This window comes from Oreochromis aureus, linkage group 15 (assembly GCF_013358895.1).
Source record: "Oreochromis aureus strain Israel breed Guangdong linkage group 15, ZZ_aureus, whole genome shotgun sequence".
NCBI lineage: Eukaryota > Metazoa > Chordata > Actinopteri > Cichliformes > Cichlidae > Oreochromis > Oreochromis aureus.
In genome coordinates this window covers 19,803,103-19,818,953 of record NC_052956.1, presented here as the reverse complement: position 1 = coordinate 19,818,953, position 15,851 = coordinate 19,803,103, and the positions used below count along the sequence as shown (strand labels likewise).

Below are 15,851 nucleotides of genomic sequence, written 5' to 3'. Positions count from 1 at the left end.
GATGGATCGGTTGGGGCCCAGGGTTAACAACAACCACCTCCGGTGCTGTTCGCCAACACAATGCCAGTGAAAACTGTGCTGCTGTTGGCTAAAAACAAAGGGAGAATAGAGGGGGAAGGCATGTTAGGAGGCAGCGAGAGAGAAGGAAAAGCAGGAGTGTGGAAGTAAGAGTAGGGACTTTACCAATCACAGTCCTTACGCTTAAAGGGTGAGACCTGGCTGATATGATAGATAGCAGGAAAGTAGGAATATTGTGCGTGCAGGAGAGCAGGTAAAACGGAAGCAAACTGTTCTACCACAGTGTAGATAGGATTTTGGACAAAGGATGCTGAAAATGGAGCTGCCAGGTAGGAAAAAAGCAAGACCAAAGAGAAGATTCATAGATGTACAGAAGGAGGACATGCAGATAGATGGCAGACAAGAAAAGAAGTCATCCCCTGTTGGTCATTGGAAAGAATGCAAGCTAAATAGTGAGAAAAAGATTCCTCATGTTCAGTCACACAAATTTGCACATTTGCCCATGTCTGCAGCACGTATACCTTCCACAGTCACCCCTGAAAACAGAGCAATAGCTGCGTTATAACCGAAAATTATTATAGTTTACCTAACAGGGTAGTTCACAGTACCACATTTCATTTGGCACAACTTTAAACAGGCTGCCCTTCCTGACACAATCCATTTGTGTCCACAGCTGGAATTCAACCACCAACCTCTGTTTGCAAAGCAAATGTGTAAACAGAGATCAAGTATAAGGCAAAAATGATCGACTCCACCACCAGCCCTTTTCCTACAGCCTCCATATGTGGACATCTTCCCTCTGGAAAACATGGATTTCATGTGCACTGACGTGACACGAGTCCAAGGAAAGTTCATAGCCAGAAACCCAAATCAGTAGATTAAAGGGCTGTGACTACTTTCACGACCTGCCTTGACAGGCAGATATGTTTATATTGTCTATGTTAACACGCAGCTAGCCTGGCTTATACTAAGTGCTGCTGCTATGACAATGGATACCGCCAAATGTCAGACACGCCCACCATCAGAGCCTGTAAGCCACGCTGATTTGTGAATCCGGCCTGAATGAACCGCAGCGACACCTTGAGGCCGGCTCTACCATATTACATAAGACCTGCCTGATCTCGTTTCTTTGCAGGTGGCGGGGGAGTGAAGGAGGAGGAGGAGGGGAAAAGGAGTGAAAGAAAAAGCTCGGCGGAGCCTTGCACGTTATAAATCCCGCTGGAGAAGATGGTGTCTGTGAAATTTAGTAACGTTATGTGGAAAAACCAACAATGAGTCAGGCAAGTTTGGAGGCCCTGAGCGCACCCTGCGCTGCTGCAGCCACTTGAGTCAGGGTTTGTAGGGATGACATGTCATGCATTCACGGCGATGCTTACCTGTTCAGCCGTCCGTTCAGCTTGCAAACACTGAGATCTTGCTTCACGCTGGCTGATTAATTCCCAGGCAAACAAAAGAGTCAGTTTAGACTGTGTGCAAAGCAAGCCAGTTAGCTAACTTGGCTGACCAGCTTAACTTGCAGCTTGCTGGCGACCAGGATGGTCAGATGTCTGACTTTTTTATCCACTCTCACTTTGCACAGATAAATCTGCGCTCAGCTGTGGCCACCATGTTATAAACACACTCAGGTTAAGCTGGGTGACCGGGGGAGTTGTATGTTAGCTGGCTCGCTATCAATTCAACGTCAGCTTATGTTGACAAACAAGCCTGCGTGCTTAAAATCACACACACACCACTCGGAGCCAGCTAACGCCAGGTTGCTAGCACGGTTAGCTTAGCCAGCTAAGTAGCTCCGCTAAATCCAAACCTCGCTCCGAAAATCCGCTCACCTCGCGTGCGACTTGTGTCCCGTCGGCAGCAGCAAACCGTAAGTAACTCCGAGAACCACTTGCGAAAGGTTTCTGCGTTTCAATGACGGCGCACTTGCGTTTGCTAGCCCGAGTTATCGCTTTGGTCTCTGCTCTCCGCCATTTCCAATCGCTCAACACAAACAAACAGGGCTGCTCGTGCGCGCGGAACGTCGAGGCGCGCTCACGCCGAGGGCAGCGGGCAGAAGCTTCCACAGTGCTGACAGAGAGGAGACCCGACTGTTGATTACATGTGATTAATGTGTCGTATGTGTCAGGGTGAATGTGCAGACATACAGCGTGTATTTAGCCACACCGCACAGAGTGACTGGAGGAGGGAGGGTGAGCACTGATGCTTTCTGGAAACTATTAGGCCTCCTAAATCCAGATGCCGTGCACGCACTGTGCAAAATCCCTGATGTGTCATATATCCCGTCTAATGTACAGGGGCGTTTCAAGACAACATGGTTTGGGAAGGGCAGGTAGAAAACATTGGGTCCCCTACAGAAAGCTGCCCCAAGGCGAGAGAGTTCAAGCGTCATGGGATTCACAAGTGATGGGAAGGTGGAGTGTGAGGTGGATCTGCAGATTGGTACATGTGAGGATTCTCAAGCAGTCATCGTGACAAAGAGATGAGTCGGATCTGAAGTTGGCCTTTGTTCCAGCTGTCACCTTTGGTCACACCTTTGGTTCAGCTCTGGCTCGATGGACTGACTGATGGATGCCATTGATTTTCAGGCTCATGTGCAGCCCTGTCCTCTGTTTACAGAAGTATTACATCAAATACTGTGTACTTACACCAGTATAACTCTCCAGGTTAAGGAGGTGACCCCATGCTGCAAGCTAGGAATTTTGCCCTTCCCCTGCTCTCTTCTACCTTTCCTGAGAACTCTGAAAGGTGAAAAAAAATTGGTGAAAATGCTAAAGTTTTATCATCAAAATGTACTTAAAGTTAAACAGTCTTTATTCAAAATCATACACGCAATTTTAGTGAATCCTACATTTTGATTTATTGGTATGTACATCACTCTAATTGTCTTGAAATTAATTTGAATTTCTTATATACCGCTGTACGGGTTTATTTTAATAATATAACTTCACCAATTCAGTGTATTAGTGGAGTTATACAATTTGAAAAATAATAGGTAACTAAAGCTGGTATGCACGGTATACAGTACCAAGAACTATATCTGCATCCAAAATCGGGTGTAGTCGAAGTAGAAAGGTGTCAAATTACTTAAAGTACAGTACATTAAAACTGTACTCAACAGTTTACTCATAAAGCACCGTTTCAGCAAAAGGAAAAGTAATCTGAAGGTGCTTTATGCTGCACAGAGAAAGACCCAATGAACAGACAGTCCCCTATGAGCAAGCATTTGGCAATGACGGGGGGGAGAAAAACAATCCTGGAAACAGATTTAGAAAAGAATAAATTAGTCAGTCAAATTTATCAGTATTACAATTTTACAGCATTTCTTAACACATTTACAGGGAAAAAACAGGCAAATTTATGAAAAAATGGCAAATTTAAGAGAAATATGTAAAGGGAAAATCAGGTAAAATTCTTTAAAAAAAAATGTACAAAAAAATACTGAGATAAAAGCTGACAATCAACAAAAAATAAACAATTATGTGACAAAAAACTCTCAAATATATAAAGAAAAAGTTAGAAAACAGCATTTTAGTGAAGGAGCCATATAAAGTTAATCACTTATTTGAGCTCCACTAATTAATAACTGATCGTAAATGTTGCTAGAAAACAGCGACACGTTTTCTTCGTTATCATTGAGCTTATCAGCAAACTGCATTTCCAATCTGGACTCCACTGGTCTCTAAAAGCGCAACAGGAAAACAACACATTGCGTACACATTCAGTAATACTTATGGGTCGATGCCACCCCGGACCCCCCTTCAGCACCGCTTCTGTTTTTGGTCCATTTGAACTAAATGACGGAGTTGCCCAACAAGTTAAAAATCACTGTAAGCATCTGCAGAAGCAGATCTCATTTGTCCTTTTGATTCTGTACGGCATCTTTAACTTAATTTGACATAAATGCTGATCGTTATTTCGCTTTCGTTTCCCCTCACATGAAAACATTGTCACGGAGACGTGCACGGACTTTGCTCTGTCAGAGTACGCAGCTCATCTGCTGCTGTTTTCTGGCATGTTTTGGAAACCACTGAGGGCCAAATTTCTGTATAAATATAGCATATCTCCTCATCTCTATAAACTATCGCTGCAAGCACAACACTCATCTGTTAAGTGTGCCTGTCAGCCTGCCGCTCCTTTGAACTCTGGATGTTATGATAAAATTACAGTAGCGTGTTTAAGGCAGCATATTCTGGGAAATACACTGAAGTAATTACATTGTGTGTAATATGTTGATTGGTCACTCGCATTCTTCAGAGCGTTTTTACTTCAGAGTTCAAGGTTATGAGTCATGAAAGCAGGCGTTTGGATACATGGAGTTCTAAAAGTGGGATTTATTGTTGTTTATCTGTCTTTTATTGCCTTTTTCAAATTTAATGCCTGTTAAATGCCTCTTTACAGCATGCCTGAAAGTAGTGGTGAAATCTGGAGATGAGTCACGCATGGATTAAAAACATTTTTGTTATGCATTTACAACCCAAGTTTACAATGTAAATGATCTACAGTTAATTTACTACTGCTGTGCTCACAGTCGGCTTGATTCCAAGTTATTCTTCCTTTTTTTTTAATGTCATGGCTGAGATCCCTGTTAGTAAAGAAAACAGGTTCCTAAAATATCCAGTGTCAAGCCTGATAGCCTCTCAGTGAAGCGTAAATAAAAACAACTGACAGTGCGGCGCTAGCATGAATTATTTCTGAGTCTTTTTGGATAAAACTGCACGCAGAGAGAAAGCGTATGTTTATGAACATCACAAACATCTAAGGTTTGTGTTAACACAACAGCAAAAAGAGCAACTGAGAGGCTCTACAGCCAACTTTTGGTTTCTGTCAGACCTCGAGTTTATTGTCAGAGTGACTCAGTTAAGAGTTATTGTGATCTTCTGACCATTCCTATGTGTACTTTATGAGTGACAACTGTAAGTTTGAACTGTACATTGTGTAGAGTATAGGGTCAGAGGTGGACGGTTGACTGTAGCTATAAACTGTCCTGCAGCTGATCAGTTTCTGCATTGCCTTTATCAAATAAAAATATCTTAATTATTTTTTAAAAATTGTTGAAGTAAGTTCATTTTCTAATGATGTTCTATTGATGTTATTACAGGGATGTTATTAGGTCCATCGTCTACTTCTGCAGGTTGGAAAAACACTAAACAGATGTGGGATAAGAATCAGGACCGTATTCAAAATGAGAAATTTACGTAAATATGATTTTTTTTACATTTTAATTTCTGCAGTTTTCAGGTGAGGAGTCTACAATGTCCAAGGCTCACGTGTGTTCTTTTTCTCTTTTGTCATTCATGAGGTTTTGCTCTTAATCGTCACCAGAGATGGGCAGTAACACAAGCAATTTGATTACGTTTTTGAAGTAACGAGTAAAGTAATTAGATTACTGTTACTTTCCTGTAAGCACGCTGCGTTACTGCGTTACTAAACCGTGATTTTGTTTTTGAGAGTGCCTCAAGACAATGATGTATGAGCGTGCGACATCCGTGGCAGCAACAGACGTGTGCAGATCAACGATGCATAATATGGAGTGCAGGAGAGAGAGTACGACCGTGCAGCGTTTAAAGTGTGTACTGACATTACTTTGAGTTTGATTCGGTAAACAGTTACAAAAACTATTACTATTTTGAAGTAACTTGAACCAACACTGTCAGCGTTTGTCAGCACAGCACAAAAAAACTCAAATGCAGTGGCAAAATATTACAAATTTACAAGAAAAAAAGGGGAAATTTCTGAGAATACTTTTTAAAGCTTCAGCTTTGTGTGTCAAGGTTTGCTGGATCTCATTTGTGATTTCCAATAATAATAATCATTTTAAAAGAAGCCAGGCTTTGTGGGACAATTTTATAGAGAAAAATTTATATAAAAAAAAACATTTTATGCTTGCATTTATTTCTGTGTGAGGTTCTAAGTTATTCAGCATGATACCTGCACATTTAGCATCAACTCAAACTAATGATGCAATTTGTCTGCAAGTGACTGATTATGGGAAAAAATCAAAATCAAAAAATCTAATTCACATTAAAACAACTTACCTGAAATGGTCATTTTTATTTAGTTTCTTACTTTTTTGTTTCTGTTATCTACTTTAGCCTGAAATAAACAGATTAAAACTCAGGTCAGGAAGAAACAGGCTTTCAGATCGTTTTAAATGATTAAAGGAAATTTTATGACATTATGAGATGGCTCCAGGAAATTATGAAGGCACTTGTTGCTACTTTCTCATATTTAATCAATCAAATAACTGCAAGAGAAATAAACTGACCTGCAGTGTGTACAGAGAGGTTGACTCAGAGTTGCTTAATCTTGCTAAAATGACTCATTAACAGTGAACAGGTAGTGCAGGGCCTCATAGAAGTAAAGTGTGATTGGACACACACTCTGAACCTTATCAGCTCATTGAACGTGAGCTGATAACATTGACTTGGCCAGCTGTTAGTCAGTTTATAGATTAAGCAGATGAGATAACTTTAAATTCTTGGATTCTTCCTTCTTCTTCTTCCGTTTCTTTTTTAAATCCCAGGAAGAAGCCTGGATACCTTTAGAGCTTTGGGGCACTGGCAGAAAATAAATAAATAAAGATTTTCACCTTAATTTTTAACGTTAACTTAACACTGACAGATGCATTTCAGGTTAACTGGTGTTTTTAAATTGGCTATAGATGTCTCTGTCTCTTTGGATTGGCTCTTTGGTGGCTTGAGGACTCAGACTTTTACCCGGTAACATCTGGGATGGACTCCAGTTGTGACATGAATTTAGATAAAAGAGTGTAAAACTGATAAATAATGTTCAAATCTTCCGGTGAAACATCAGCCGGCAAGAGCTCCAGTTATAAAACAGTGCAGAGGTGGAAATCCACACTCATCAGTATGGCGGCATAAAGTTCATTTTCAAACAGAGGATTCACAATATGATAACATACACCTGAGTTAAACCATTCCTGTTTAATGCAGTGTATTTAGATGAGCAATGAGAACCAGCTGGGGGTGAGATAAGGGATTTTTGTTGCTTTTACATCACAAACGAATGCCACACAGCTTTTGTATTTTGTAAAACATCAGAACAAATAAACCCAGATTAGCAGACAATTATTTCAGATTTTAATCCTGGACAGAAAAGGGTGCAGTGCCCACTGTCCATTTTGCAGACTGCAATTTAAAATAAAAATGAGTGTCCGGATGGAGAGTGTCTCAGCGTGGCAGCGGCGTTTGGAGCAGAAGTCATTTGAAGAGTTTGAACTTGCGCATCAGTGGCTGGACAGTCTCTTTTGGATACGGCTTCAGGGCTAAACACGTGGGGATGTTCTCAGGCTGTTCGATCCAAAGCTTGTGAGAGACACCAGCCTGCTTCAGAGACTCTGACAGACCAGAGAGGGCAGCCTCATCTGGAGCCTGGAGACAAAAAAAGCATACTCTCACTGACGACTGCAACAGATTCCTGCAATGAAGGCCAGAGTCGTGGGAAGAAAACACTGCAGGTCTGTCCAAACAAGAGGCTGAGACAGTAAATCTATTTCTATATGCACCACTTTGTTTGTCCTAACAGCCTGTGGTGAGTTTAATAAAACAGCCCAGTAAAAACAATAGACAACAGCTGTTAAGAGTAATATTAATACACCAGCGCAATGCTTTCCTTTTAAGTGTAAAGGGGAACATCCTGAAAGCTGAAAACATTAGGCAAAATGAAAGATACCCCTTGCCAGTCTCTTAAAATGTAATATCAGAAGGTATCAGTCCTTATCTGTTTATGTTTATAGAGAACAGATCAGCACTCTGACACTTCTTTTAAAAGTGAAGTGCAATTAAAAAAAAAAAAAAAACTATTTTAATTGAAAAACTGGGAGAAGTTAGTAATAACATGACACACTGTAAAGCCTCCTATTGGGCCGAACTGGACCTTTCGCTGGCTTTGGCCTCTAGGTTTGACAGCCCTGCTTCTGAGGGGAAAAATCTCTTACTTCTACTCGAAATTATAGACTTTAAAAGTCTAATGAATTATAGGGAAAATGTATCTGCTAGCGCATAATTTATCACCTTATCCTAATATGTAGGACTGGTCTTTTAATTCGGCGCTCAGCTTGATCACTCTGATATTATTATTATTTAAAATGAAGGGTTTTAAATGCAGCTAGAGAGGCAATGACTGTGAATAATAGCTATAAATCGATATTATATAGAAATTTACTGTTGCCGATGATTTCAAATAAGAATGTCGAGTTGTAACATCTCCGTATTTAATCTATATCGGGCGATGAAACTGCAATATGCTCCAAGAAGCTAAAGTAGCGAATTTCTGAACAGAGTTTGGCACGGCTGTCTTACCCCCAGCACCACCTTGTGCATGGAGTCCAGCTCGGACAGGTAGCGCTGCGTGTCCGGGTCTCCGTAGTGCAGGTGGATGGCGGCGGTAGCGGCGTGGCAGGCCTGAGTTATCACGGCCCCCAGGGGCCAGGACAGTTTATGAACCAGATCCGAGCGGACCACCACGTACTGGACCAGCCGGCCGGGAGACCCGGCTCCTGACGCCGCCATCTTTAGCCCGCACAGGAACTCAGGCTCTGTTTATTTTCCGGGTCAAACTGTTAATAACGTGTTATGAGCAGCACTACCGCCCTCTAGCGGTCACTGTTAAGACTCCATAGTGTAGCAGCCTGCTCGTTTTGTAGGATTTTATGGTATTTAGGATTGCGTTAAAAAGGAAACAGCTGTGTAAACACCACAGATTTTTTTCCTTTTTCTACCACATCTTATATTTCTTATTTTTCACCTTATTTTCATCTTCTTTCTTTTATCTAAACATAAATCATAATCCTATTCATCATAAATATATATTTATAAAAACACTATAAACCATTTTATCAGTATACATATAAGAATGTGTTCTTCCTTCACTTTATCCCATTTATTTTTCCATCAAATTTCAAATGCTTATACAACTGTCTGCAGATGAGCTCACCTAAACTGTGTCAGTTACTTCTGTAAATATTAAAGCCTCCTGTGATTTGATCAATTTAGCAGAAATTCAAGCTGCCAAAAACGAAATTCGTGGAAACATGTTTAAGTAATTACTTATTTATTTAAAATCATTTGATTTGAGAGCACAGGAGGACAGTTGCTACTTCTACTGCCTGTTGGGATGTTTTTGATGAACAGCCTCATTTTAAAGCGATGTTTGGCACAGCTGCATCATAAAACCCATAAAGCTGCTCTGTTGATGATGTGATGTGATCTCATGTCTCCAGTGAGCACAACAGTGTTCAAGACAACCTTTATATCTACTTTTAGTTTTTACTGAAAAGTATTTGTCTGTCGAGTCATGCTCCAAGCATGAGGGACTGTGTTGTGTTGTTAGCCCAACAACACGCTGCATACATATTAGGATAAATCTGTGTCTAGGCTCTGGAGGACAGTGTGAGGGGGTGACGGTGGGCTCCAGGAGGAGCTGTAATCCAGGATAAACAGGTGCAGGTGTATTGTTGACAGCTGTGTTGTTCGTATTGAGTTATTTAAGATGCGCAAACCTTCTGCCCCAGTGCAGCACAAACTCTTAATGAAGCAGTCGTTCCACACGTCACATTGAACTGACATGTCGTTAAAATGAAGCTCTGAACTGAGGATGTCTCATTCGGTTTATAATTCGCTGCCTCGACTCCTCGTCTGCCTCGTCTCTTCCTTTCACCCCAATCAGCCCTGTGTATTTAGACCGTCTCTTCCTCTGCTTTTCCATCTGTTTCCCTTCACTCCTGTATTAATTAAACCAAAACTAAAAGCTTTTGTTGTTGTTGTTGTTTTTTTTTGTTTTTTTTTTTACCTCATAACAAAATAAGTTAACTTCATTTATGGAAAAAAGAAAACACAAATCACCAGTTCATTAAAAAAAGACAAGCAAACGCCAGTAAATGTCACAATAATAATTTATTAAGCATACACATTATAATATAAATATAAAATATGCTATTTTTGATTTTAAAATTGGTGAGACATCATTATATCTGTGTTGAGACAGACGACCATACAAACAAGTTTTAATATTCTACCAAAATCGGCTGAAACTTCTATGCAGCTGTAACAAACTCGCCATGATGGTGCCGTCCTAAAATCAGAGCCTGTAATCACGGAGCACGCCAGAGAAGTGTAACTGATCTAGGATCAGGTCCGAAGTTAATGTCACCATAAATGAGGAGGCAAACTGGTCTTAGATCAGCCCTCCTAGTCTAAGATGCTGTATGCAGTGGGGCCCACGTACAAAGAGAGCACAATTACCTACCGTATAATTCTTTATATATAGTTCTTACTGTAGTCCAACAATGGCAATTAGCAGCATGAAAATGCACCACTCATATTTTATTCTAGTTCCAAGAAACTGCAAAATAAGTCGAAGAGTAAAGGAATGAAATAAACATCAAACATACGGATGATTATTGTCACTGTACTATGAGAGAAACTCATCCACAGTGAAACAATCAGAGAGAATCAAACAATCAAATCAGATCGGAGCGATGACATTTGATGTCGCGGTCGGGTTCAATTCAGTTTGGCCTCGGTCAACGGCAGGAATTGGAAAATCGTGGTGTTTCTCCCAGAAGTGGAAATCAGTGACATCAGGTTCTGTGCGTTTGATCGACACGTCGAGGAGAAGCGATTTTCAAACCAGGATTTACAGTTTCAGTTGACTGATTCCAAAGTGGATTGATCCCCGAACCGATCAATGACGATAAATAACAAATAGTTTGAATTTTTTTTCCAGTTTTTTGTTTTTTTTCATCAGTTTTTTCTTTTTCTTTTTTTTTTTAAAGTTTGGTTGACATGCTGAATCGTTGTGTTTGCAGGTTTGTGGTCGATCAAAAGGAAAAGTATTGGGCGAACCACTCCTGGCGCTGAGCGTCCGGGGAGTCGATGGCAGAGTCCTTTGTTTCAGGAGGGCTTCAGGACGGACACACACACAAACAGAAAGTTAAAGAAAGAGAAGTGAGAGGCTGATCGCTCAGCTCGTTACGCTAAAACATTAAGGGGTGAAAAGCACAAGCTTCACTTTAACACTCTCAGATTTTTTTCACACCAAAGAATCTTAAAAGTCGATGTGTTTTTATAATAATCCAACTTTAGCCTCAAATGATGATTTCTGATTGAAAAGAAAATGATGCTCTAATGCTTTCATCTCTCAGGAAAATATAGATTCAGCTGAGCAGCCTTCCTCCAGTGAAGCTCCACAATCTGATCCACAGCTAAAAACCTTTTTCTTTTTTTGCCTCCAAAATCAAAAACAAACGTTCACACTCTGTTGATATTAACATGCAGAAGAGCGGGGGACACACATTAACAACTGCGTGGAAGATGTTTGTTTTAGTACTTCGTCCGGTCTAAATACTGAAATAAATCAAGCTGAGCTCTGCATCTAAAACATCAGCGACTGTGTAGTTTTGTGGAGGTTTATGCGAGACACGATGTAGATGTTAACTTTGGAAGTATTTTCCTAACTATTAAAATAAATAGCCCAAAGCAGCCTCTGTGTTAGTTTGTGAATATGAGCTAGTGACGGAGCGTTACCAAAGCAGAAATAACCCCTGTGTCCACCTGTGCACATGTCTTCATTGTAACCAGTGATGTAAGTCTGTCTGTTTCTTCTCAGACAGACCAGCAAAACTTTTTTACTATCATGAATCAATAATCATTAATATTAATTAATATTAATGTCTACCTCTGATGCTTTGAGAAAACTTAACTGGGTTTTTGACCCTTTTCCACACTCCACTGGTGTTTTTGTGTGATTTAAGTTTGAAATCTGAGCGTTTGAATAAGTCTGAATGTGTAATTTTCTTTTCTGTCCACAGGGGGCAGCATAACCACAGCCACGATCTTCAAGATGAGCCACGTGAGTGTTCGTCCTTCTCCACACTCCAGTTATATTACAGCTGATTGAATGACTATTCTCCTGTGCAGCCTTTGGAAAGTAACCACCAGCAATGTTTTATCTCTAAGTAAAGGCTTAGTGAAGTTCACAAAGTCCTTTGAAGTGAATTGATCTTCCCCGTATTCCCCGTTTAGCGAAACTGTTAATCGGTGTCGTATTCACAGAGATGTCACCACCCAGAAACTGTTATAAACACATGGCTGTAACAGCGCCGTCCCTCATCACCATGAGAACGGTTTAATTTGACTTCTCAAATCATCAAACCATGATGCTGCTGCAGGAAATCATCACTAGAGCCTCAAATCAGCTGAAAATGGCTACAAAAATGGAACAATTTCATCCTGTCTGAATAAGATTTTCTAAAAGACCTGTGTCCAGATGCTTTTCAAGAAAATGTTTTGTGAGGATTTTCTGTTTTTTTCTGTCCTTTTTAAGTTTGCCAAAACAAATTTCAAAATTAAAGAAGGGTTATTAAACCTTTGTTGGGATTTATTCATGAGGCTTTTCTTTTGACAGGACTACTTTTTATGTTTTGGAGCTATTAATACAGTACTGTGGAAAAGTCTTGATTTTTTCTTGAAGGACATTCAAAGCTATTTTTTGGATGTTATTTCCCTTTAGATGATCCCACACTGCTTCAATTGAGATCTGGGCTCCGGGGAGGCTGGTACATGGCCGATAGAGTTCATTATATTGTTCTATCCAGGATTGCTTTGACTGCATTGGGATACCTGTCATGCTTAAAACTGAAGCTGTTGCCAATCAAAAGTAGCAGTACCAGATGGTACTGAATGGTGGATAAAAATCTGATGGTACATTTCTGTGTTATAATTCTATCACTTTTGAAAAGATCTCCAAACCCCGACAGAGCTTCCATGTTTTACGGATGTCTGCAGACACTCACTGTTCTACCTCTGACTCGTAACCTCTGATCAGTCCAGCTCTGTGTAATTTGGCATACCCAAGGCTTTTCTCTCGGTTTCCCTTCCTCAGGAATAGCTTCATCTCAGCCACACTTCCACTGCTTTGAAAATAGATGTAGATGGATAAATGCAGAGCCAGGTTCATCTGTCAGATCCTGTGTCAGGTCTTTGTTGTATTTTTTCCCTCTATTTTTAAGAAGATGATATTTAGATCCTGTGCATCTGCAGTAAACAAATTTTAAGGCTTGCCACGTCTTCTATTTGTACTCTGTCGAGTTTCCTCAAATTTTCTAAGGTCACACTGCACATTATGCTGAAAAACACCAAGTTTTTAGCTCGTAGCTTTTCGAGAATCACCTTGTTGGTACAAAAATAAATTTTTTAATGTTTGGCAAACTGTGTTATTTTTTTGGCATTTTATAGATCCATTAAAAGAAATGGAAAGAAAGGGAACAATTATGTATTTTAGTGACAGGCTGCTAGTAACAAAGTGTCTAAAGATACAATTTAAAATGGGTTTTTTGCTAAGTTGCTTGTCATGTGCACACACTGGTTTATCCCTTGAGTTGATGGTTTTTTATGCTTGAATGATTCATAGGTCAGTAACAAACAAAAAACATCTGTTTGAAAATGTTTAAAGAAAACTTTGAAAAACCTTCAGAAAGTCTGGAGGAGTCAGAAGTCACTGAAAGCAAAGTACGAGAAATGAAAATGGCTTTTGCATCTTTTCTTTACCTATTCATGCTTGTCTGGATGAAAAAAAAAATCATAGAACAAAACCGCTTTGAGATATCGCTCTGCACATTTCACTCTCATCACATATCCTCACAAATTTTGGTGGTTTGAGTTAACTGTAAAATTTCAGAGCCCTTCCTTTGACATGTAACGGTAAGTGGGCTGTTTTTTCACGTGATGCTTCCCCACCTCACTGCCTGTTATTGTATGGCTACTACACCATATTTGAAAACTAGGCACCAAAGTTAAAACTACATTCTGGAGCTTAAACTGTTTAAACTTTAACTTCAAACAGCTATTGGACTGAATTGGAGGTTTTTGTGTGTGTCTGTGTTTTCTTCCACATCTTAAAGGGAAGTATAGATTCAGTTGAGCAGCCTCTCTTCAGTGAAGCTGGAAAATCTGACTCAAAGCTCTGAAGCCTTTTTTTTAAAAGATGCATTTTTTTCCCTTGAAATCAGCAGCAAAGTTTCACACAGGACTTTGGACACAGCTCTGCATCTAAAATATTAGTAATTGTGTGGAAGAGTTTTTATGCAAGACACGGTGTAGACGTTAATTTCAGAATTCTTTGGAAGTATTTCAGTTTAATAAATAATAAATAGCCCAAAGCACCCTTTGTGTTGCTTTGTGAACACGAGATTGTGATGGACCATTAAGAAGGAAAATCTAACCCTAGAAGAGACAGAGTAACTGTCTGTGAAACGCACAAACTGTTACGAGCGGCGTCTTGTGTAATGCACTTTCTATGAAAATGTCACAACATCCCTATTTTTGTGTCTCTGAAGCATTTCCAATGTTTCTACCGCCCTCCAAGTCCATACTGCAGAGTGCGATGTATTTTAATCCTACGGCTGTGTTCACATTATAAAGGATGGGTGTAGCCACTGTGGCATCACCCATTGGCTAGTAAAGTCCCATTAAAGAAGCCTAACGTTGAGTGTTTATGCTAATGCTAATTAATCATTGTGATTAAAAAGCCTCCTCTGTGACTCTAATATTGAGCACAGTTCACAAAACGAGGTTAACATCCTTTTCAGTATGACCTTAAAACTGAATTATTCTTTATACTATTTATTGTTACTCTCTCACTGATAAATTCAAAAACTGCTGCAAAATAGTAGCTAGAAATGCACAAAATGAACCGATGGGACTGAACAGGCCAATCAGAAGCTGCGGGTTGCGTCGATCCGATGTTTAGTTGCTTTTCTCATGAGGTGCAGGTTTTGGTGTAGGGTTTTCAGATTCTTAAGCTATGTGCATCTTTTATATTGTCTGTGTCACATTTTAAAAGAGCACTGATGAGCTGAGCTTGGTGAGTATATATATATATATGTTAAAATACTTTAAGAAGTTAGTTTCCTCAGCAGGTAACTCTATAACACTAAATTACTTTTAAATTGGCATTATCCAATGATTTAAAGTATATTCTTTTCCAGAAAAATGCCAATCGCGGCTGGAATTTATATGATCTAACCAAGCTGCAGTTCCTTCCTGACTCACGTCCTCGGAGGGGAAACATACCGTTCCCCAAAGTTTGAACTAATTAGTGTGTGCATCTATTAAAAACAAACACCTATCGGAGCCACTTCTGTTTCTTAATTGGCTACTTCTTAAACAAACAGTCCCATAACCCCGGGGCGATGCTAAAATTTTACGGGGGTATTTTTTTGTTATTTTACTTTCTCCCCAAAAGACCTCCCTTATATTTGCTCAGCCTAATGAATCTTGTTTATGCTGCGCACGGTCACAGTTCAGACTCAAGGCGTTCTGTTTTACCACAAATTCATAAAATATTCATGTTAATGTATAATTTGTGCTCACGGTCATCTCATATTAAACACCCTCTTCTTCACAATAAAATGCTCTGTGTGTGCACTGACCAACAGAATCACGAGGTGATCAGAGGATTTTAAAGATAATTTTCAGGAAGCTTTGATGCAGGAAGTGCAGCTTTCTGTTTGCAAGAAGAAAAGGAGAAAAGAGAGGTGAAATGTGGTGGTATGAAACCGTGAGCAGAGAAGCTGGATGACTTGCAGGAGCAGGGCAGGAAATACGATGGAGAGGAGATGAAAAGAGATTGGCAGAGCATGAGAAGATGAATCAAGGTCAGAGGAAGAAGTAAGAAGAGCGAGAGGAGCGTATCAGATTGAAGGAGGGAGTCTATCCATTATACGTGACAGCAGAGAGAGAGGATGTGGCCTCTCTTTGCATTTGCACAAATACTGGACCTTGAGGGGGAAAGAGACGGCTAGAAACTCGGCAGGC

At 40.0% G+C, this 15,851-nt stretch overlaps 3 protein-coding genes across 6 annotated transcripts in view; all 3 read right to left on the bottom strand.

Moving 5' to 3' along the window:
- Nucleotides 1-1,986, bottom strand: part of ncoa1 (nuclear receptor coactivator 1) — an 82,598-nt gene extending 80,612 nt beyond the window's left edge. Inside the window, exons 1-2 of one of the 3 annotated variants that reach the window (XM_039598839.1) lie at nucleotides 1,845-1,986; nucleotides 1,395-1,446 (exon numbers count right to left, since the gene is read on the bottom strand). The gene's annotated coding sequence lies outside the window, so the exon portion shown is untranslated. Of the gene's footprint in view, nucleotides 1-1,394 lie in introns of all 3 variants that reach the window. The other 2 variants (XM_039598837.1, XM_039598838.1) reach the window with 2 other exon arrangements.
- A 4,953-nt stretch (nucleotides 1,987-6,939) lies between these two features.
- Nucleotides 6,940-8,578, bottom strand: ptrhd1 (peptidyl-tRNA hydrolase domain containing 1). The gene is made up of 2 exons (XM_031756289.2): nucleotides 8,337-8,578; nucleotides 6,940-7,406 (listed from the first exon to the last, which is right to left on the bottom strand). The coding sequence occupies exons 1-2, from the start codon at nucleotides 8,544-8,546 to the stop codon at nucleotides 7,236-7,238; spliced, it is 381 nt and encodes a 126-aa protein (XP_031612149.1). The 5' UTR covers nucleotides 8,547-8,578; the 3' UTR covers nucleotides 6,940-7,235.
- A 1,401-nt stretch (nucleotides 8,579-9,979) lies between these two features.
- The window catches only part of fam184ab (family with sequence similarity 184 member Ab), a 212,553-nt gene continuing 206,681 nt past the window's right edge, over nucleotides 9,980-15,851 (bottom strand). The window contains exon 22 of one of the 2 annotated variants that reach the window (XM_031756301.2): nucleotides 9,980-10,937. In XM_031756301.2, the coding sequence (XP_031612161.2) occupies nucleotides 10,856-10,937 (82 nt within the window). In that variant the 3' untranslated portion in view covers nucleotides 9,980-10,855. The remainder of the gene's footprint in view (nucleotides 10,938-15,851) is intronic. The other variant, XM_031756302.2, reaches the window with a different exon arrangement.

Coding starts and splice junctions, on each gene's coding strand:
- ptrhd1 (XM_031756289.2), bottom strand. CDS start 8,546: ATGGCGGCGTCAGGAGCCGGGTCTCCCGGCCGGCTGGTCCAGTACGTG. Junction 7,407..8,336: donor TGCACAAGGTGGTGCTGGGG/GTAAGACAGCCG, acceptor TTTTGTCTCCAG/GCTCCAGATGAGGCTGCCCT.